General features: G+C 37.5%; 3 protein-coding genes and 1 long non-coding RNA gene across 5 annotated transcripts in view; 2 read left to right on the forward strand and 2 right to left on the reverse strand.

The window, feature by feature from the left end:
* Positions 1-3801, reverse strand: part of nrbp2a (nuclear receptor binding protein 2a) — a 29678-nt gene extending 25877 nt beyond the window's left edge. Inside the window, exon 1 of one of the 2 annotated variants that reach the window (XM_077231041.1) lies at positions 3143-3801. In XM_077231041.1, the coding sequence (XP_077087156.1) occupies positions 3143-3265 (123 nt within the window). In that variant the 5' untranslated portion in view covers positions 3266-3801. The remainder of the gene's footprint in view (positions 1-3142) is intronic. The other variant, XM_077231036.1, reaches the window with a different exon arrangement.
* A 2632-nt stretch (positions 3802-6433) lies between these two features.
* Positions 6434-13559, forward strand: klhl18 (kelch-like family member 18). The gene is made up of 10 exons (XM_077231050.1): positions 6434-6657; positions 8302-8432; positions 8528-8668; positions 9805-10003; positions 10162-10322; positions 10930-11066; positions 11161-11383; positions 11526-11630; positions 12832-12943; positions 13042-13559. The coding sequence occupies exons 1-10, from the start codon at positions 6523-6525 to the stop codon at positions 13426-13428; spliced, it is 1731 nt and encodes a 576-aa protein (XP_077087165.1). The 5' UTR covers positions 6434-6522; the 3' UTR covers positions 13429-13559.
* A 1408-nt stretch (positions 13560-14967) lies between these two features.
* LOC143738999 (uncharacterized) lies at positions 14968-16214 on the forward strand. Its single transcript, XR_013204121.1, has 3 exons — positions 14968-15194; positions 15294-15359; positions 15443-16214. It is a non-coding gene; the product is annotated as an uncharacterized LOC143738999 (long non-coding RNA).
* Positions 16215-16281: 67 nt separating this feature from the next.
* Positions 16282-21736, reverse strand: bfsp2 (beaded filament structural protein 2, phakinin). Its single transcript, XM_077231073.1, has 8 exons — positions 20913-21736; positions 20305-20387; positions 20040-20196; positions 19801-19962; positions 17118-17246; positions 16801-17036; positions 16534-16616; positions 16282-16395 (listed from the first exon to the last, which is right to left on the reverse strand). The coding sequence occupies exons 1-8, from the start codon at positions 21339-21341 to the stop codon at positions 16352-16354; spliced, it is 1323 nt and encodes a 440-aa protein (XP_077087188.1). The 5' UTR covers positions 21342-21736; the 3' UTR covers positions 16282-16351.
* Between the last annotated feature and the right edge of the window lie 1732 nt (positions 21737-23468).

Consider the following 23468-nt stretch of genomic DNA (forward strand, 5'->3'; position numbering starts at 1 on the left):
ATCAATTTAATTGCAGAAGTTTTTGCATTGTTTAAAAATATTTTTTTAATTGTCATTTTTTTAATGTAGTAAAGCCCACTCTGCTAAAGAAACAAAGCTGGTAATCCTAATATAACAAAACCTTTTTTTGTTACAAATAAATTTCCTGAGCTGTGGTTGTTACAGTGCAAGGTTAAAACTATCGAAACAAACATTAATGCCAGAGTTTTGAAACTACCCAAAAAACTCCCAAAATTACATCATTTCACATTACATTACGATTGGGCTAGTTTTGGCCGTGATTGGGAGGGTTTTGAATAGCAATTGAGCATGTTTTGTTATGTAAACCTGGCAACCTTGGCTGTGATGTATGATCCTTGTCTAACCATTTAAATGTCAGAGTCATTGAGAAAAGAAAACATCCACCGCCAACAAAATTTTCACTCTTGTTGTTTAAGCATGTCTGTCCTTCTCTTAGCCAACACTTTGCGTTTTGGCACCAAAAATATCCTTGCTGTTGTAGCTTATCACAATCCACATTTTTGTAATTTGTTTTAAATAAAATCATCAGTTCATTTCATGTTGTATGTGTCTTTCTTTGCTTTCTGCTGTTTATATCTGCCAATACTAATTCTTGAGACATGAGACATGTCAAACTTTGACTTCAAACTTTCCGTGCAATTATATTTAAAAAGAATGTTCTTAACACAAATGTGCCATTTCATTTGATTTTCTCAATATGTATTGTTTAGTAAAATGATTACTTGAGTAGAATGTTTAGTAATTACTTCTTATAGGCCTAGATTATACTGTCAGGTTGTCATGCTTTCCATCGAACAGGGTCTGCTTGTCCAGAGACGAGTAAGTGAGAATCTTCTCCACACATACCAAAGCAAACCTTTCATTTGAGTTCCTTCTCGTGTAATGATTTAGAATAAATTGACGTCCAAATCAGTGATTTCAGGAGACAAAACTTGCATTCATGTGGCTAAATAGCCAAATAAACAATATATTGAAGGTCTTAATTATATATATTTTTTTTTTAAATAAAATGTTACCAGTTTATATTTAATTTAAATTTTAAATGGTTGACAATTTAAGTGTGACATCTATGAGATTACAAACAACATTTATGGATTGATTACCAATTAAATCTAAATATAAGCAAAAAGGGCCTATTAAGCAAATACTAAAATGACAACAATAAAATGCGGAAGCTTAATAATATTTATTGGGGCAGTGTTCGTCATATAGTGAGGTCACTATACGCATATCTTCACCCCTCCCCCGCTATTTAACTTTTTCTGGCACAACAACATTAATTAATTAATTATCACTAGACAGAGATCTATCAGTGCCCACACTACTAGCTATTACCGTGACCTAACAAATAGTTCAATATTATTTATCATTTTGATGCAGGTACAGTCAATCATGAGTCTATCTCGTTAATCTAAATAAATTACCTGAGCTGTGGTTGTTACAGTGCAGTTATGTAAATTTTCAATGCACTAGCTAGCTGCTCAATACACTTTACATATAGGATAGCCTGCATATTCCTTGGATAAAGTATATGGAATAGGCTGGTCATCATTAATGTGTTTTTATGTGCCTGTTTTCTATGAGACAGGAGGCCCAAATGAAGAGGAAGAGAGACATAGACCACAATATAGTGAAAGAAGAAAGTGATGCAGAAGAGCAAAACAGAGTGGCTGAAGGCAGTAAACACCATGTCCAGAATGACTCAATGGTGCGTTCATTTTCAGCAACAGTATTGTATTCTTCATGTAAATTAGATCATATTTAAAGGGATAGTTAGTTCACCTAAAAAAGTCTGTCATCATTTACTCCCTTTCATGTTGTTCTAATGTTATGCAGTAGAGCAGGGTTACAGTGTAGCTTAAATCCTAATCAGAAACACCTGAAGCAGCTAATAAAAATGTGTTCTGGATTACTTGGAAAATTACAGCCAGATCTGTTCGTACCCCTTCAGGAGCAGAGACCCCTATAGAGGAATCAAAGAACTGTTGATTTGCCCAGTCATTTTTAGTTAGGAACTGTTATTGTCAATTCTGTTTTATTGATTCCCCTTTTAAATCTTTATAAAATACAGGTATCATCCCTCATAATATAGTATAACTGGTTTTACATACCATCCATGGCAAGCCTCGTTGCCACCCCTCATTCTGCACTTGCTTCCAATTGTCAATTTTGATTTCATGGTGACTTTTTAGTTCACTCTAAGGTAAACTTGATGACAAGTATCCTACTTCCTCAGAGGAAAAACATGCAATACCTAGTCCGCTTTATTTTAATTAGTCAAATATATGCTTAATTAGAAGTCAAGGGTTTGCATGCTTCAAGTTAAATCATCCAATTAGATTTACACTGTTGGTGGATGAGGTTGTCTAAGCATAAATCATTAGCATTATTAAGCATACAAATAAAGTTCAACAATTAGAACTACTAGAAGCACATGGTTAAAATAGGAGGTTACAAATTTCCAGTGTGTCCTGTATGATAGATAGCCTGAATGTGTGCCAGGACTGATAAGCTAGTTTACTGTATCTGTGACTTATCTAAAAGAAAGCCGAGATCACGCTTCAACACAAGCCGACAAGAAAGGGGTGACACCTCCACGCCCATTTTATCTGATACAACAACAAAAAACAGCAAATATGATACACAAATGAATAACAATATAAGTGACATGCTATGTATGCATGTATGCGCTGTATTAGCGTGCGCGTGTACGTGGACGGAGGGGGAGGGGCTGTACGTGAACTCAATGTTTACATTGAATCTCATACGAAAACTACGTGTAACACTTCTGAATTTATGTTAAATGTGCTTAAAGCTCAACTATTTGTTGTCAAAGCATTTATGCCTCGTTTTACATGTTGTTGTTTTTTTACAACAGCCATTCTTCAGTGCGTTTAACAGCTGCAAATCATTGTAAACTCTCCATGTGGAGAAACCAACTGGGCTGGTATATCGAGGGCACCCACAACCAAATAATTCAATGTATTTTCATTTGCAGAGACCTTTAAGTTCTTAAATAATTGTTAAATACACATTTATCTTTGATCCAGTCGTCTATGCAGGATATTTAGGCTTAAATATGCAGGCTTCCGTTCCTATGCCCATTAACCTCAAGACGTACCTGCTCCCGTCGCTTCTGCCAGCGGCCGCAGGGGCTTTCCTCCAAGATTTCACTCTCATCTTCTTCACTCTCCTCCTCTTTCCCCCCGGACCCCGATATGCTCTCTGGAATGGACATAGTCATTTTACCCGTTCGTGCTGCTTTGACGGCTCCTTTAAGACCAACGGAGCACGCAGGACCTCCTGAGGGTTGCAGCAATGTTGTAGCTCCAAACGTGTTTCATTGAATATAGAGTGACGAATACCGCTGGTCACGATTTCAAGTTACTGTTCCGTCATCAGTCACATATAAATACTGCAACAGGCCGTTAAAACAACACAATTCGCGAAAAGCGTTTTAAAAGCTAGGCAAAACATTCACTGTTATGGTCAATTTAATCCCATCCTTACGAATACTTAGAAAAACGATAAATCTACCTAAGGCAGACAGCGTCGTACGTGAGAGACGTGGGTCGCAGTCCAGTCCACCCTACACATACTCAATGTTGTAGCCTACACTGAATAGTCCGTCCTACAGGCATGATTTCATCTCCGTCCAGCTTTCCCGACTGGCTGGAGCTTTCTGAATTTCCTCTTTTTAACATGCTACCGTAAAGCTTAGACAATATGCACACACAGAGATCCTTTTACTGTCCTGTGCCATAAAACTATTCAGTGCATGTCAGATTACTCAACCCTAGTCATAATTTACACAGTGCAAAGTGTGATTGGGCTATAAATGGCCTACACTTCCAAATTACAATACACGTTTTGTAATGTTGCTTTAAAACAGTCATTTAATACAGTTTTGTATTAAGTTCCTTAGAAAAAATAGGCCTATGTAGGATTCAATATATGCAATTCAATATGTAGAACCCATAGGGTTCTTGACTCAATGTTAAAAACGTGTTTTAAAAAAAATTATATAATGAGAAATTTTAATAATTGCATCATTAAGTTTCTTTCTACATATGGAGTGTTTATGAACTTTTTAATTCATAGCATATAATTAAGATAAAAAAAACTATACCCAAAAAATAATCCCATGCCCGAAAAAATGGCTATGCCTGATAGAACCCTTTAGTTTCTAAATAAACACTTTCTTCTAACAGTGGGGTAAACTGTAAATGTGAAGTCTGTATAAAGTGGGTGTAAACAGTGAATTGTGTATGTGATTTAGTATTTCTCAAGTCAAGGCTTGCATGAGTGTTGAAACTATTTAAAATGGAGTGACTGGGTTTAGACATGTGTGAAAACTTCCCTCAGATCACATACAATAGCATTCATAAAAAGTGGCATAACACACTTGACAAAAAGACATTACTGCTTTAAATTATAGATATTTTATATTCAAATAGGACACTTCAAGTGTTAGTGGAACATGTCCGTAGTTAATCGAATGAACTGATGTGGTTTCTCTTCTAAGAAATTTGAGATAAACTTGATTCAATATATGCACTAGAAATGACCTTGAGGCAAGCTGTTTGAAAGTAAAAGGACAGAAATTGCTAAGAAAAGGGAAGTTAGTTCTGAGAAAAGGTCTTACTTCATTCTTTTGTGGATGAATGCAATGACACTTAGACATTTTTAAGAGTACAGTTGTCTAAAAGTGTCCACATATCTGTTTGGGGCAACTCACTATATCTTATAGCATCTCACACTCATTGACCCTTTCTACCTCTCACACTCTTTCTTGCGAAATCCAATGAGAATTTGCATATGTCCATATGAATAAATTTGTTGCTAATGTAGGTTACCAATCATCAGCAATTGAACTTGAACAAAGCATTAATAATTTTTGTTTAATGCATACATGAAAATACTAACTTTTACCACACTATTTCTTCATTCATTTCCTGGAAGTTTATTTCACCAAGCATCCCAACACCTACATCAATTCTATTTAATTTATTTGAATTATTTGAAATAATCTTTTTCAACCAAAGGTTTCTTAGAGCTTTCTTAGAAAAGCACTTCTACTAAATCCCCCCTGAGGTAACAGCTCTTCTGAACAACTTATTTTCCTGCCAGTAGGTACATGCCTGCCAGAATGACTGTCTGTTCTCTGTTTATTTTTGTAAATAGAATTTGTACATATTTCCATCTCTTACTGAATATTTTGTGCCACCTGCTGGTAAAGTTGTGTAGTTACAGAAGAGCATGAACACCAACTATTGAAAGCTCTGATATCTCATAATACTGAACCATGCTTATCGATCATGGGTACTTGTTTTGGTTGTGTTTCATTGTAGCTGTAGTTTTTGTCACCTGAACAGGAAGAAGACATTTACAATAACCAAGAGTATATGAAGGTTCTTTTAGGCAACTCTTTAAATTTAAATATCTGTAATGTAACTTCTTGAACAATCATCTAGACACATACAGCTCTGGAGATTTGATGGAACACACTAGAATAGCTAATGGAGAGCAGAGGAGAGTTGAATATTGACTGATTAGAATTTTGCTGTGTTTTCGCAATTGTAGATTTTACCACAACCAGCTTTCTGTGCCTTAAACTTCTGCATTGCTTTGACACAAAAGGACGAGTGTCCTGTACTCCATTCCTGCTTACAGAAGATTTTGCAGGAGACCTTTTCCCTCCCAAAGGTTAGCAAAAGCATGCCAACCTGACAGCATAATTTAGGCAGAAGTAATCCTTCTACTATACATTTTACTAAAGTATTCATTTTACTAAACAATTGAGAAAATCAAATGAAATGGCACATTTGTGTTAAGAACATTCTATTGGTCATCTTTAATTAATAATAAAAAAATGAAAATGTTGCTTTTTAAAAATATAATTGCAGGTAAAGTTTGAAGTCAAAGTTTGACATGTCTCATGTCTCAATAATTAGTGTTGGCAGATATAATCAGCAGAAAGCAAAGACAGATACAGTATATCAACAACATGAAATTAACTGATGATTTTATTTAATAAAAATTACAAAAATGTGGAATGTGATTAGCTACAACAGCAAGAATCGGATATGTAGGCTATACTTGTGTGACTACAATCTCCATTTCAAACTTCAACAGTCAAAACTTCTTATAACACAGCATTTGTCCGTTGCTTTATACTAGCAAGAGAAAAATGATGAACAACCTTATGAGATAATAGCTCTGTAGCCTACAGTGTCAACCGTTTACTGTTGAAGAACTCTAGTCTGGTCTCATAGAGAGTCATCAAAAGCTGTGCAAAACTGTCACGTGAGCTGCACTCAACCTAAGCCATGATGTATTTGAATCACATGAATAAGACCAGTACATCCACATAAATCTGATGTGAGCAGTATATGACCCCTGCATGATAAGGAACTGACACAGCCGGTGGAGGGCACTCAGTTAAACAGCTCGATCTACGGTGTCTCGGTTTGGACAAAAAGTGTCGTCTCCAGTCCATCAATGACGATGGGTGACACGATTTTTGAAGAATTAGAAGATTTGATGCATTTTTCTGTCGCCGATTTGCCCGCTCGAGGATATGCAGTGATGGAGGAGATCCGACGACAAGGGAAACTCTGTGATGTTACCCTAAAAGTACTGTGCTTTTCTTTGTTAGAGTTGATTTGCTTGAGAAATGCTAACCAAGTAGCACTGGGCTGTCAGCATGGTAGAGGCTAGTGAAGTCCATACACTGTTAACAGAAGGAAGAGCTGTAATTTGCAAGCATGTCAGGTCGTTTGCTAATATGTCTCATTGCATACATCTCTTGAAATTGATCTTTCTGTATTTTGTATAAATTTTGAAGGCGATGTAATCCAGTGTTATCTGTTAGCATGTACAGCTAACATCCTCATCAAGCTATACATTATAAACCAGTAGCACGGAGGAGGAACAATAACGTTACATCCTGCTTTTATTGCTATTTTTATTTCAACCTGTAGAGAAATTATAAACGGCTTGGTTTGTGAACTCGCCTTTCATGGTCTGTTAAGAAGTTTTCATTTCCTCATGTTTAATGTTGAACTATATTATCAAGCTGAGTTTAATGGAAACACCTGTGAGAGCTGGATATCCAATATATCGTGAACTGTTTGGCTTATTTTAAACAACAGTTTCTTGCTGTTTCTTTTGCATTTAGCCTATCTAGTTATTTTTTCACTATTTCCCCCTCCCAAATAACAATTTCTATGCAATAAAATACTGCACATCTTGACATAACTTGAAAAAAAATATTAATTTGAAATATTCATTACTTTTTTAGTGAATGAACTTTGTTGAGGGAATGAATTAAAATATTTTTTATAAATAATGATAATGATTTAATAATAAGAATAATACTGTTAATAATTGCTGTTTTAGTTTATTTTAAAGCTTGTTCTAAACATTTTTGAGGCCCCATTGGAAGTGTGCTGAGGCCCTCTAGTGGGTCCCAGCCTGCTATTTAAGAACCACTGCTTCAGATTCATTATAATATGCAAGCATCTCAATCAAGCATGCAACAGTACTTGCAGGAACAGAAATGTTGTTTCTGCAGCTCAAAATAAGAAAAGAGAGGTAGAACATGGAGACATAAGCGTTAAAAATTAAACATTGAGATATTAATATGAAAGTGTGTTATAGGAAAATGGAAACAATGAAAAATAGTCCACATTTCTTACGTTTTCTATTCCAAAAAGAAAAAAAGAGGTGGTTTGCTGATGCTGCCTCATTTTTGAGTGATGTGTGTGTATATTTTATGATTATGTTGCTGTATAAAGCACCATTATTAGAAGCATCAGCTAATGAAACCTGTGCTCAGTCACTGATCTGCTGCTGTGCTTTAACTGTTGCATCATCAGCCCTTTATGTGGGTCACAGAAAGCAATAATCCTGTTTATCTCTTTCACCTGACCTGCTGTACGCATGTCTTTGCTGACTAACAGCTGCCTTATAGTACATACTACAGATCATGCTAAGGATTATGGTATACTTTCAGTACATCAGGTTTTCTTAATGCCTGAAATGTTTCATTTTTTCCCACATTTGCTGCTTCATTCAATAAAATTTCACTTGTCTTTTAAATTTTGCCCTAGGGAATGGTTTTACTTTGTGATCATTTGGGTGGAGGGATAAAAATGTTTCATGTTTTTCATTTGGCACTGAATGTCACATTAACAAAACTGAACCAGGAGAATTTATGTATTATTTGTATGAGATGATTTCTGATCAGGATTTGTGCATCCGTCTGTGTGTATGCAGGTAGGAGAGCACAAATTCAGTGCTCACAGAATAGTCCTTGCTTCATCTATTCCGTACTTCCATGCCATGTTTACCAATGACATGGTGGAATGCAAACAGGATGAGATTGTCATGCAGGGCATGGATCCCAGGTGAAGATACAAAAGCAATCAAGATCTCTAGACATGGCCTTTTTTTGTTTGTAAGTGTATGCTAATATTTTCATCTCTGTTTTGCCTCTAAACAGTGCACTTGAATCCCTAATAAACTTTGCCTACAATGGACACATAGCCATAGACCAACAGAACGTCCAGGCCCTCCTGATAGGGGCCAGTTTCCTGCAGCTCCAAAATGTCAAAGATGCCTGCTGCTCTTTTCTACAGCAGAGGTACCACTTACCACAATTATGATTTCTTCATGACATATGATATAGATATAGAGGTAACACTTTACAATAAGGTTTCATTAGTTAACTTCTTTAGTTAACATGAACTAAGAATGAACAATGCTTCAACAGCATTTACTAATCTTATGTTCACTTCAACATTTACTAATACATTATTTAAATACATTTTTTTATTTGTTAACATTGGTTAATGCACTGTGATTTAACATGATAACTGTTATTTTATTAACTAACATTAAAAAAGATTAAATAAATACTGTAACAAATGTGTTGCTGATTGTTAGTTAATACATTAAAGGGATAGTTCACCCAAAAATGAATATTTTGTAATTTACTTGCCCTCAAGTTGTTCCAATCCTGTATGCATTTCTTTCTTCTGCTGAACGCTGAAGAAGATATTTTAAAGAATATGAGTAAGCAAACAACTGATGGGTCCCATTGAAATACTATGGAGGTCATTCTCCCAGCAACTGACATTCTACAAAATATATATTTTTTGTGTTCAGCAGAGCAAAGAAATGCATACAGGTTTGGAATAACTTGAAGGTGAGTAAATGGTAAATGGTAAATGGACTGCATTTATATAGCGCTTTCACAGACCGAATGGCCACCAAAGCGCTTTACATATTTGCCTCACATAAACCCATTCATACACACATTCATACACCGACGGCGGTGTCAGCCATGCAAGTCGCCACCCAGCTCGTCGGGAGCAGTTGGGGTTAGGTGTCTTGCTCATGGACACCTCGACACTTTGTCAGGTGGAACCGGGGATTGAACCACCAACCTTTCGGTTTGTAGACAACCCACATGAACTACTGAGCCACTGCCGCCCATAAATGATGAAAGTATTTTCATTTTTGGGTGAACTATCCCTTTAACTAATGTTATCAAATTATTATTATTGTAAAGTGTTACAGATATAGATATTGTAATAATTACTGGTTCAAAGGTTTAGGGTCAGTATGATTTTAAAGAAATTAATACTTTTAATTTACCAAGGATGCATTAAATTGCATTAAATATATTAAAATAAAAAAGTTATTTTAAATTGTTCAAATATTTCACAACATTACTGTTTTATTGGATATCAATCTAGACTTGCTCCTAATTAACAGGTTGCATCCAAAGAATTGCCTTGGTGTACGGCAGTTCGCAGAGACTATGATGTGCACCACACTTTACGATGCAGCCAACGTCTTTGTTCACCAGCATTTTGTGGAGGTATCTTTGTCCGAGGAGTTCCTGGCCCTTCGGCCGGAGGAGGTGTTTGAGCTCGTGGGCTGCGACGAGCTCAATGTCCAAGCAGAGGAGCAGGTCAGATTCTAATGACTAACATAAAGTGACAAGAACAGGATGGTACTGAATGATGGATGTAAATCACACATTTTCATTGTTTCACAGTTTTGTGTGTTTTCTTTAATGAAGAGACTTTAACATGAGAGAAAATCAGATTTTTTGTTGTTGTTTTGTAGGTGTTTGAGGCCGTGCTTGCTTGGGTGCGACATGCACGGGAAGATCGTGAGCCACGGTTACCGGAGTTACTGTCTAAAACCCGACTGCCTCTATGTCGACCTCAGTTCATTGCTGACCGAGTCCAACAAGATGAGCTTGTACGCTGCTGCCACAAATGCAGGCACGTTTCTTTCAGATAACTTATGCTCCATAAATGGACCTTTGCGCAAAAACTCAGTTTCGAATCCAAACTAAGACGACATGCGATTTTTGCAGATCCAAATCTACAGTAAATACAGTTGTGATAATCTTTTCATGCCTATTGTGATTTACTGTATAACTGAGTGAAACAGCTTATCAAACAAGAAAAAAATTTGCGCTGGACTTTATTTTGGCCATCAGAAATTGATTGGATCATTGTTGTTTTCTATTATGATCTCATGTGAGTGACAGGTTGTCTTGCCCTTGCACCACAAAACGTCTGATTATTTTGATTAAGAGATATTTTGATTAAAGAATATGTGGGCAGATGAATTAAAAAAAGAATTTGCATAGATAAATAATTTATAATAAATATTCCATTAAAAAAAGATCAATATTGATTTCATGGTGATTTTATGTTTGTATGTAATGTAAATAATTATTATTAGGTTGTTGAGACTATGTAACAGTTTTTTAGTAATACTTTTGAAAGGATTTAGGGATTAATTATTTTGGGAATTGTTTGTGCGTTTCCAAAAGTATCCATGCATGAATATGCATTTGCTATATGCACTTTACTCTAACAGGGACCTTGTTGATGAGGCAAAAGATTACCATCTGATGCCGGAGCGACGGCCGCACCTCCCAGCCTACAAGACCCGACCGAGATGTTGCACATCCATCGCAGGTTTAATCTATGCGGTCGGGGGCCTCAACAGTGCTGGTACCTCCTTCTTCACACTGTCCTTTTAGAGAACTCATGTGCTAGTTACTGTCAAGTGTCAGTTTTTGTTAATGATTCAACGTTTTATGCACAGGTGACTCATTAAATGTCGTGGAGGTATTTGATCCAATTGGGAAATGTTGGGAGCGATGCCAGCATATGAGCACAGCCCGAAGTCGAGTGGGTGTTGCTGTTGTGAATGGGCTGCTTTATGCCATTGGTGGTTACGACGGTCAATCACGGCTTAGAACTGTGGAAGTTTACAACCCAGAAACTGACTCGTGGACCAAAGTTGCTAGCATGAATACTCAACGCAGGTAAGAAATTGTGAGGGAAATATATTTAATATACAGTATTTGAGAAGCTATTTTGAAGATGAATTTAAACCAAGAGTTTTAGGTACATGTGATGTATGTATATCTGATGCTTTTGGTTTATCATCTCTTCGTTCTGCATTAGTGCGATGGGAACAGTTGTTGTTGATGGCCATATATATGTCTGTGGTGGATATGATGGCAAGTCCTCTCTAAATTCAGTTGAGTGCTATTCCCCAGAGACTGACAGGTGAGTCATACATTCTTTAGATAATGTTTAGAAAATTGGATCAATGTTGGTTGATCAATGTTACTTGATCAATTTGTAAATCAAGTAATCATCATTTTAAGTGATGGCAAATATTTTGTTGAAAAAACAAACTAAGAAGCCTTTAAAATACATATAATTATGTGGCAATAATATTTTTAATATGTGTTATATTATTATATTGCAAAAGAGACTAATAATAAAAAAAATGTACATTATATTAGTCAAAAAAATCATAATATTAATCATTTTAATTTTAAGTCTTGACCACCGTCTAGCCTGCAGTTGGTGTAACAGCGTTATGAATGTTATTGAAATCTAATGCTTATTTAATCTTGGATTAACTTATTTAAGGCGTTCATGCACTGTTCAATATTTGAGCTCTGCTTTATGATAGAAAGTGTAAGTACAGCCTAATAGACTTTAAGTGAATGTGATTGCGCTTTCGCAGTTATGGGACCGAGATTATGGAATGAACTGCCTCTGTCTATTAGATCTGCTAAATCTTTATCAGTATAAAGGAACTTTCTCAATGCACATTTATCATTGACCACTTATAACAGGTAATCTCAATGTGGTATTTGTGATGTGAGATATCTGAGATGTATCTTTCATCTTTTATTATATTAATTTTTATGTAAAGCACTTTGGTCAACTTCGGTAGTATTTAGCAGTGCAATAGAAATAAACAAAGAAGACATGCTACTTTCTATTATATCATCAATAATGAATTTGTTATTATTTTTTATTAATAATAATAAATAAATTATTTTTATTATTATACCCCCCCCCCCCCCCCCGTTACAGTATAACAGTTTTTACTTATTTACATGGTTTTTAATTATTTTTTATTTGTTAATATATTAATATTTTATGTTTAAAATAGCACATTAATGTCATTAATATCGTTTTTCCTATTGGTTATTATAATCTGTTTCTGTGTTTTATTATTGGCTGATTATTTGAAATTATTGGCTGATTATTTAATTACTTTAAAGCAGTGTTTACTTATTGCAAGGATTATTATTTTCGTAATTTAATTTGTTAATATATTAATATTTAATGTAAAGACGTGTTCATTAGCAAAGTTTTTGCTGTGGTTTTTCGTAAACAGAATGTGTTGATTTTTTGTGTGTGTGCGCGCGCGCGTGTGTGTGTGTGTGTGTGTGTCTTCTGTTACCAGATGGACAATAGTTACAGAAATGAGTGCAAGCCGCAGTGCTGCTGGTGTTACTGTGTTTGAAGGCAGAATATATGTTTCAGGCGGTCATGATGGTCTACAGATCTTTAACACAGTAAGTGAACATCATAATTCAATTGGCAGGATATAAGTTACAAAACAATACAATATGAAAAGTTGTGAATACTCCTTGTTTCATGTCTCTGCCACTAGGTGGAGTACTATAACCAGCATACAGCATTATGGCACCCTGTTGCTCCCATGATAAACAAGCGCTGTCGGCATGGTGCTGCAGCTGTGGGCAGCAATCTGTATGTGGCAGGCGGTTATGATGGCTCTGCGTTCCTCAGTGGAGCAGAGGTGTATAGCTCAATAACAGATCAGTGGAGCTACCTAGTGGCCATGAACACTCGACGCAGCCGCATTTCTCTAGTAGCCAACTGCGGTCGACTCTATGCAGTGGGAGGTTATGATGGACAGTCCAATCTCAGCTCTTTGGAAATGTACGACCCAGAAACGAACCGCTGGACGCTTATGACACCGATGGTTTGCCATGAGGGCGGGGTAGGGGTAGGCTGTATACCCTTACAGCCAACTTAACGCCACATCTCCCTCAGCCCAAAAGGATTTTGATTATTTTAAAAAAAAAAGGGTTTTGTACTGAATAATCTAACAAAATGCACTCATGATCCTTGGTTCACATGTTTGCATTAGAGGTACCATTATTCGGGAAAAGCCTAAAGCAGATATGCCAGTACACCTTTAATGGTGAAATAATCCTGTTCTGTTCTTTTGACGACCAAATGTAGAATTCATACGTACGTTCAAAGACATTGACAACAACTGGGCCGAACTTCTGCTGAAAATGCACTTTTGCACTGTTAACAGATAGTGTGTGTTGTGGGCCCATTTAAGCATCAGTTGTTAGGTAATATCATCATGTACACATATAAATTTGTCATTTTTATTCCTCTAAACTGGAAGCCAATTTAGATTCCTAGACAGGTAAAAAGTTAACCACTGTTAACCCATGCCATAATTGGGAGAAAGAGTATAATCAAGTGGGTATGATTAATTAGGATAAAGCTGTTTTTAAATCTATTTTATCAAGAATTTTTCTTACTTAGAAGTACTAATCGTATGTTATTTGGGATATTGCTCATAATGAATGTTGCTGTTTTGCAGAACATGATGGAAATTTAATGTGAGCAAAATGTGTCTGCACAAACATCTGCTAGATGTGCCATGACTTTCTACTTTACATGGGACTGTGTTTTGATTTCACCACTTTATTGACTTGAATTCAGGTCAGGTTTTAATGTGCAGATCTTATTGATTTTGGGATTGCTGATCACCAGATCTGTATACTGGATGGATGGGTTGTGATGTGCCCATCTAATCCCATGTCTTTTTTTCCTTTCTTTTTTTCTTTGTTACTTTCTCTCTTATCTTTGAGAGTCAGTATACGTACCAAAAAGAGGGAGAGTGAAATTGAAATTAACTGACGATTAACTTGTCAGATGCTTTCAGGATTATTCACTATGTAGAAGTATGAGTGTTGGAGATAGCCTATAAATAGAACATTCCCTTGTGCTTTGTGCAAAAAATTTCCAAATTATGGTTTATGACTGTATATATTTTTAACCTTATGCTTTTAATTTCAAATAACCCATCTGAAATTAGGATAACTGACTGTGAATTTTTAACACGGTTTATATTTTCTTTCTCATATTTCCAATACTGCGTTTCTCTGCTGATTTTATTTTATGATTTAATTTGTATTAATTTCCAATTGTGATGCAGTATTTCTACATTTAATTTATTATTAGCTGTAATCATTCTTTTTATAGCATTGCACATTGTAGTCAATTAAATGAGAATCAAGTTTACGTTTTACATAAATCTAATATATATATATATATATATATATATAGATCATATTTTCTGTATGTGTTTGAATATATTCCTCAGCTACCTCCGTATGAGATGGGAGAGCTCAACAGGGACAAATATCGAGTTGGTCACCCTGATATCTTTTAAAAACATTCCCATTTAACCTGAAGGAACGGCATTAACTGAGATCTTTTGTGTGGGACTAAAATATTCTTTTTCACATAATTCCTAAATGTCTTAAATAAACATTGATTTTATGGACACAATGCCGCCCTGTGCTGTAATTTTCCCTGACGCACAACAACTTTGGGTCACACCCTTTGAGTGGTGTTTTAATTGAACAGACGTGTGCCTGTTCACTGTTAGTATGAGAGTGAAGGATGACTGGGAACATGCAAAGAGCTCTGCTGGTGTTGCTGCTAATCTCCATGCTGAACTTCTCAGCTGCTTTTCCCATGGAGCCACTTCAGAAGGTATAAGAATCTTTTTATTAAATGGAAATATCATTAAAACTGGTTATATTGAAAATAATAGCAAAAACTGATGCAATTCATTTGTTGTTCATCATGCAGACACCTCTACTGGTCCAACCATCAGATCCACAGCCGTCGGAAAGTATAACACTAGGAAACTCACAGGTGAGAAGTGTGTTTGTGATGTGACACAATCAGACCTATTTGTTCATATATGTAGAATATTACAGCTGTGCTGATGTTCATAGGATGTGAGGGTCAGCAGTCTTGGATTCCGTCTGAGAAGAGCGAATTCTGCTAACACAAAGAAACCGGCCCGTTACTGTGCTGGATGCTTCTCAGTTATTGGAGACCCAACGAGAGCAGAGAAATGAAATCTGCTGTATCCAAATTCTGCATAATTCATATGCCTAAATATGAATAACATTCATTCAGTTTCTGTTGGAAAGAATAACTTGTTTTTTATCTGTTTATGAAGCTATGGTTTAGTATACTATGTTAGACTGTCATTTCTTAATTTTGCATGAATTTGCACTTTTTTATATAAAACATTTAGTTTTTACGAAACTGCTTAGATTAGTGTAAATGCGGGACAGTTTTTTTTTTTAAACACACCATGGTTACCTATTTGTACTAGAAATGTCAGTCAGCTATTGTCTTTTGATGTAGCTTTGTGTTTTTACCCTAAGCATGCAGTAAACTGTTATTTGAGGATTTCCTAAACAAAGAAATGATAGTTCAGAATGATTACATGGATTTGAAGTAATGTCTAAGTGGCAATTTCATAGACGTCTCATTATAACCACAAGGTGTCATTATCGTGTTAAGGAGCTTCAGTTTTGACCATAGTCAATTATTCATATTACCCACACTATCATTTATGGCTTTGGTACCCGTGGGAGTTGAACAGAATATAGGCATATAGGATCAGGATATGGAATCATAGAGGCTAGAGAATCAACTGGAGCGTCTTTGTATATAAAATCAGCTAAATGCTAATTAAAAATGAATTCAAGTCAATGTTTAATGAGTGGATCTTCAATTTATGTCTTGTTTTTATTCATTTCTTAACCTGCACAGCAATCATGTAGTCTATAGATGCTGTAAACTACAAGTGAGGAGAAACAAATGAAAATCAAGAAAATTAATGAAATATTTCATTCATTCTTTCTTTCTTCTGGAGCAGCAGGAGCATTAGAACCTGACGAAGGACATACAAAAAAAAATTAATCTCCAAAGACCCTTGATCATCTCTTTTATCAAGCTTAATATTCATACTACAATCCGATCATTTGAGAAATATGTTTTGTAGATACAATTTATTACATTGAAACCGTACCTTCTGTCTGTGGACAGCTCTGTGGTTCAGTTGTGGAAAATGTGGCGTCAGTTCGTCCCTCAGGTACTGAAGAACCGGGGAACCTACAGTACAGAGCATTGTGGTTACATAGGCTACAATATCCCCTGAGAGAACACAAACTGAAACTATGGAGAGTTTCAAAGAAATTAAGTCTTCGGAAGAACGAGAAAAAAGATTGAGTCAGGCCTTTAGTTGTTTTTACAGTCCATGTCCTCCTGTCATAAGCAGATTGAAAATGAGCCTCACGTGGAGGAGTGGAATCTGCTCTCCTCTCCGTCCAGGATTCCATGATACGTTCCAATCTCCATCTCCAGCTTCATCTTGTTGTTGAGCAAGGTTTCATAGTCGCGACGCTGCTGCTCGATGTCCCCACGGACGTCTGTGAGCTCGCCCTCCAGCTTTCCGATAACAGAGCCCAGGTTTTGGAGCTCAATGCCATGCCAGTGCTTGGCATCGTTGAGGGCGTTCTCCAGGCCTCGTTTCTGCAGGGAATCAGGGATCATACAAAGTTCAGTCAATTGAATATGATTTTTTTGCATCACACTTTGAGAAAGTTGTCCTACCAGAGCTCTAATAGACTCAGTCTCGGCCTGCAGACTCTGAATCTTGCACCCAGCATCATTGCATTCTGTCTTCAGACTCTCAAGCTCCTCTTCTCCTCGACTCAGCTTACTGATCACACTTTCGGCCTGCTGTACATTCACACATAGGGGATTTTCATGTTATGACAGGGATAATATTTTGTCTGTTGGTCATTATCGTAAAATAAATTCCAACAAGGTGATCGGGACTCCAACGTATTAATTTGAGGTAAAATGATGTGTTATACTTTTCAATAAAGTTTTATATTTGAACATAAACTAGCAACGAACAATACTTTTACAGCATTTATACATTTTGGTTAATGCTAAGTTCTACTTATTTTTTTTTTTTTACATTTCCAGTAGCCTAATAAAATATTTTTAAAATATATTTATTTGATCATATAAATTACACAACCGTTGAAAAGTTTTGGATTTTTAAGTATCTTATGCTTACCAAGTTTGCATGTATTGGTCAAAAATACAGTAAAAACAGAAATAATGTGAAATTTAATTACAATTTAAAATAGCTGCTTTCTGTTTTAATACATAATATAATTTATTCCTATAATTTATTAAGCTGAATTTTCAGAAGTCTTCAGTATCACATGAGCTTTAGAAAACATTCTAATATGCTGAAGAAGCTTTTCTTATTATTTTAGATAATAAGATTTTAGATTATTTAAGATAAAAAAACAGTTGTGCTGCTTAATATTTTTGTTGAAATGGTGATACATTTTTTGTGGATTCTTAGATTATAAAGGCATTTATTTAAATAAAAATATTTTGTACATTAAAAATCTCTTTACAGTTTATTTTGTTCATCCTTACTGAATAAAAGTATTAATTTCTATCTGTCGTGTAATATCTATAAATTAATATATACGGCAAGTGTGTGTATATATAATATATAAGCTGTAAGTGTAAGTGTGGATTGATACATAGAACCGTTGGGTTATCGTGAATAAAACACAACTATTGACATATCAGAATCCAGGATTGGAACTAACCGTTTTATATATATATACATATACAGGTCCTTCTAAAAAAAATAGCATATTGTGATAAAGTTCATTATTTTCCATTATGTAATGATAAAAATTAAACTTTCATATATTTTAGATTCATTGCACACCAACTGAAATATTTCAGGTCTTTTATTGTTTTAATACTGATCATTTTGGCATACAGCTCATGAAAACCCAAAATTCCTATCTCAAAAAATTTGCATATCATGAAAAGGGTCTCTAAACGAGCTATTAACCTAATCATCTGAATCAACTAATTAACTCTAAACACCTGCAAAAGATTCCTGAGGCTTTTAAAAACTCTCAGCCTGTTTCATTACTCAAAACCGCAATCATGGGTAAGACTGCCGAACTGACTGCTGTCCAGAAGGCCATATTTGACACCCTCAAGCAAGAGGGTAAGACACAGAAAGAAATTTCTGAACAAATAGGCTGTTCCCAGAGTGCTGTATCAAGGCACCTCAGTGGGAAGTCTGTGGGAAGGAAAAAGTGTGGCAAAAAACGCTGCACAACGAGAAGAGGTGACCGGACTTTGAGGAAGATTGTGGACAAGGACCGACTCCAGACCTTGGGGGACCTGCAGAAGCAGTGGACTGAGTCTGGAGTAGAAACATCCAGAGCCACCGTGCACAGGTGTGTGCAGGAATTGGGCTACAGGTGCCGCATTCCCCAGGTCAAGCCACTTTTGAACCAGAAACAGCGGCAAAAGCGCCTGACCTGGGCTACAGAGAAGCAGTACTGGACTGTTGCTCAGTGGTCCAAAGTACTTTTTTCAGATGAAAGCAAATTTTGCATGTCATTCGGAAATCAAGGTGCCAGAGTCTGGAGGAAGACTGGGGAGAAGGAAATGCCAAAATGCCTGAAGTCCAGTGTCAAGTACCCACAGTCAGTGATGGTCTGGGGTGCCATGTCAGCTGCTGATGTTGGTCCACTGTGTTCTATCAAGGGCAGGGTCAATGCAGCTAGCTATCAGGAGATTTTGGAGCACTTCATGCTTCCATCTGCTGAAAAGCTTTATGGAGATGAAGATTTCATTTTTCAGCACGACCTGGCACCTGCTCACAGTGCCAAAACCACTGGTAAATGGTTTACTGACCATGGTATTACTGTGCTCAATTGGCCTGCCAACTCTCCTGACCTGAACCCCATAGAGAATCTGTGGGATATTGTGAAGAGAAAGTTGAGAGACGCAAGACCCAACACTCTGGATGAGCTTAAGGCCGCTATCGAAGCATCCTGGTCCTCCGTAACACCTCAGCAGTGCCACAGGCTGATTGCCTCCATGCCACGCCGCATTGAAGCAGTCATTACTGCAAAAGGATTCCCGACCAAGTATTGAGTGCATAACTGAACATAATTATTTGACTTTTTTTGTATTAAAAAAACTTCTTTTATTGGTCGGATGAAATTTGCTAATTTTTTGAGATAGGAATTTGGGGTTTTCATGAGCTGTATGCCAAAATCATCAGTATTAAAACAATAAAAGACCTGAAATATTTCAGTTGGTGTGCAATCAATCTAAAATATATGAAAGTTTAATTTTTATCATTACATAATGGAAAATAATGAACTTTATTACAATATGCTAATTTTTTGAGAAGGACCCATATATATATGATTCATGTTCTATGGTTTACCTTGCCCTCAAGGTAGGCTTCAGTCTCAGCACGGTTCCTCTCAATGACCTTCTCCCAGTGGGAACGGATGAAAGCTAGAATCTGGTCCAGGCTGGTCTCGGTGGGAACATCCGGCTCATTAACCTCACGCCCTGACATCTGCTCATAGAGCACTCTAACATCCTAAAGAAGAGCAAAAGAAGATCCCAATTTAACTCTAACTCTAAGATAATTCTATCATTGAGCTGGTCTTATTTCACCTCCATATGACTTTGCTCTAGATTCATCAGCTCATTCTTCATGCTGTCAATATCATTTTCCAGGTCCATCCTGGTCAGGTTTCCATCATCGATGACTTTGTACAGAGAGTTAATCTCCTCCTCCACTGCTTTACGGAACGACTGCTCATTCTCGTACCTACACAATTGTGCATAAAAGCACACTCTTTGCTGGAAATCTGTTCAGATAAATGCTAGAGCAATCAAAATCTGTTTCTCTGTTTTAATCAATGAAGCACACTCACACCTCTCTTTGAATTCCTCTGCATTGGCTTGGACATTCTCAGTCTGGAGCATAAGTCGAGCATTGTCCATGGTGGCCTCACTGACCTTAGAGAAAGCAGGAAGATGTTAGCATGTTCGCCCTAAGTATTTTTTTTACCTCATGAGTACTAGGAGGTTAATTTTTTTTTTTATAAAACCTGTTCCCAGAAAATATATATCTAAATTAATTTAAATATAAAGTTTGACAATATTCTCTCTCTCTCTCTCTCTCTCTCTCTCTCTCTCTCTCTCTCTCTCTCTCTCTCTCTCTCTCTCTCTCTCTCTCTCTCTCTCTCTCTCTCTCTCTCTCTCTCTCTAAATAAACATTCTCTAAATAAATGGTCAAATGTTTGTTTTTTTGACACATAAATATCACTACATGTTGTTAGATTTATGTTTAAAACTAATTTTCAGTGTGGTGTAAAAAAAAGTTAAACTTAAATTTAAGATATTTTCTCTACAAAAAAAATCTTATGATGGATAAATTAAAAAAATAATATTTTAATTTAAAATATATAAAAAGTTTTAATTAATTTAATTAAAAGTTTGCTCTTTGACCTCTTTGGTTGATCTATACAGTCCAACTCCTACCTGTATATAAACATCCTCCCAGTCTTGCTTTAGGCCAGTCCATGACCCGGCGCTGACGGCTTTCCTATCTAAGCAGTGTCTGATCTGTTCCTCCAGTTGTTGGTTGAGTTGTTCCAGAGCGTGAACTTTATCACGATACTCCAACAGACAAGTGTTAAGGCTGTCGAAGCTATACTGGTGGGCTCGATCCCCGAGCTGGGTCACCATAGGAACCGTGGTGCTTCTAAGGCCCTGCATAAACACGCTGCTAATGCCCAGAGCTCTGCGGGACACGCGTGCACCCAGGCTGCTGGTACCTCCAGTGGGAGCCATGCCTACAAACACTCCCCGAGGTGCAGAGATCCCTGTTGCACTCATAAGGCCCACACCGCCGGGCCGCTCCACAGGAGCCTGGCCCAGGAAGGAGGATCGACGTCGTGGCAGAGGCATTCCTGTCCTGATGCTTTTTAAGTGACAGACCACTATTAGTCAATAGACATGACCACAATGCAAGCGTAAATATCCACTGACCTCCCCTCAGCTAAACGACAACAGCTACCAGTGCATGCCTCTTTATGTTGGCCTGGCCTTCTGGAAAGCAGGCTCTTTGTTTTAATACTATTGTGATAGAGACCTGGTGATGCTGGTCACTGCTCTTTGTTCATCACCGCTAGGCAGTTTTCAGCTGTCTCAGCACAGTGGTCTTCTCAGGAAAGCTCTATGGACCAATCCAGGTCCCCCTCTCAGTATGTTTTCTGTTTGACAGTGGGAAACTAAACTATCATCACAATGACCCAAGAGAGTAGGCCTACATGTGTATGTGGTAGGCCATGTGTTTATGAGATATAGGCTACACAGAACCCCATATAAACAGGTAAGGAAGAAATAGGCAACAGCAAGAGTTACTTTCTTCACAAGATGATTTTGCATTTGATAAGTAATCTTTACCACATCATCCTGTTTGCAGGGGGCAGATGCATTCAACTGTCATCAAAACAGAATTCAGAAGAACTTTTTTTCCCACGAGAAAGTGATAAGGTTTTATTAGCCTGTATCTTTTTTAATCACAGATAAAAAAAAATGCATTTATGTGGTCAATGCTGACAGATAATTCACTCAACTGATTCCTTCAAAACATTGATTTATTCAGGAACAATGTTTTACTGAACGAGTCATTTAATCATTTATTTAACTTCAACCGGTTCGTTCTTACAGAAACGACTCGGTTACTAACGTAACCTCGGTTCCCTTAGATAAGGGAACGAGTATTGCGTAGCTATACGCTATAAGAAACGCCTTTTCTGCGAATACCGAAGCCTTTTATATAATAACGCAGTGCTACTGCACAGCCAGCATAGTGCTGAGACTTACTCGCACGCTATTGGCTGGTCAGTGGTAACTGAACGAACCTATGGCAGAGCGGCGTAACTGCGCAAAACAATTGGTGTGAAGCCCGCCATGCTGAGGGCAGAGCACCGCCAGAATGGGCGGGGCATCTGCCTATAAAAGACACTCGATTTTGCCATGGATTCAGATTTATCGACTGAAGCGACGAACCCCAAGTCGTGTGAGCCATAGCACGGCTGTATACGCAATACTCGTTTCCTTATCTCAGGGAACTGAGGTTACGTTAGTAACCGAGTTGTTCCCTTTCGAACGGTCAGTCGTATTGCGTAGCTATATGCTACGGGAAACCAATCCAATCAGGTCGTGCTATGACAGGTGCAACGACATGTTCTGATACCCAAGTTGGGACGCTTGTATAAGGGTTCGAAGCAAGGGCCTTTGACATGACTTGTTGAATGGGCAAATAAAAACTAATTATGATGGGCCTGGCTCACCGAGGTCGGCTTCAATCACACAGAAAGGATATGTGCCTGCAGTGCAGGGACTTCCAAGTTATAGAACCTGGCGAAGGTAGACGGCGAGGAGAGCCATAGAGAGCTCATAGAGAGCGCTTGAAGGTCCCCCACTTGCTTAACTGATGCTAGGGCTAGCGGTAGTGCAGTTTTGAGCTAGAGCGGTTATAATTCGGCCGTTTGTAACGGCTCGAATGGGGGTGTCTTGAGGGCCCGAAGGACCGTTGATAGGTCCCAGGAGGGCACCGTAAGAGGGCTTGGAGGGTTAAGCCTTCTTGCTCCTTTAGGAAGCGGACAATCATGCCGCTTTTCCCTATTGACTGGCCAGCCACCAGTGCATGGAAGGCTGCAATGGCTGCCACGTAGACCTTGAGCGTGGATGGAGTATGCCCTGCATCCAGCAGCTCCTGGAGAAACGAAAGTATCAGTTATACTTCACACAAGACTGGGTCCTGGTTCCTGGCTGAGCACCAGCCAGAGAACACAGACCATTTAAGAGCATAGAGGCGTCTTGTAGACGGAGCTGTAGCCTCGCTGATTGTGCTTAGAACACTTGCTGCGAGGTCCACTAGCTCCCGTCAGAGAGGGGCCACTATTAGGACTGAATGTCTGCCCTCCCTGATCCTTTTTATGACCTGAGGGAGGAGCGAGACTGTAGGAAAAGCATAAACGGGAAGGCTGGGCCATTCGTGGGCCTGCGCATCCCTGTTCTTCGAGA

The sequence above is a fragment of the Siphateles boraxobius genome, unplaced genomic scaffold (genome assembly GCF_051911475.1).
Source record: "Siphateles boraxobius isolate OS27281-9 unplaced genomic scaffold, OSU_SipBor_1 1, whole genome shotgun sequence".
Lineage (NCBI taxonomy): Eukaryota > Metazoa > Chordata > Actinopteri > Cypriniformes > Leuciscidae > Siphateles > Siphateles boraxobius.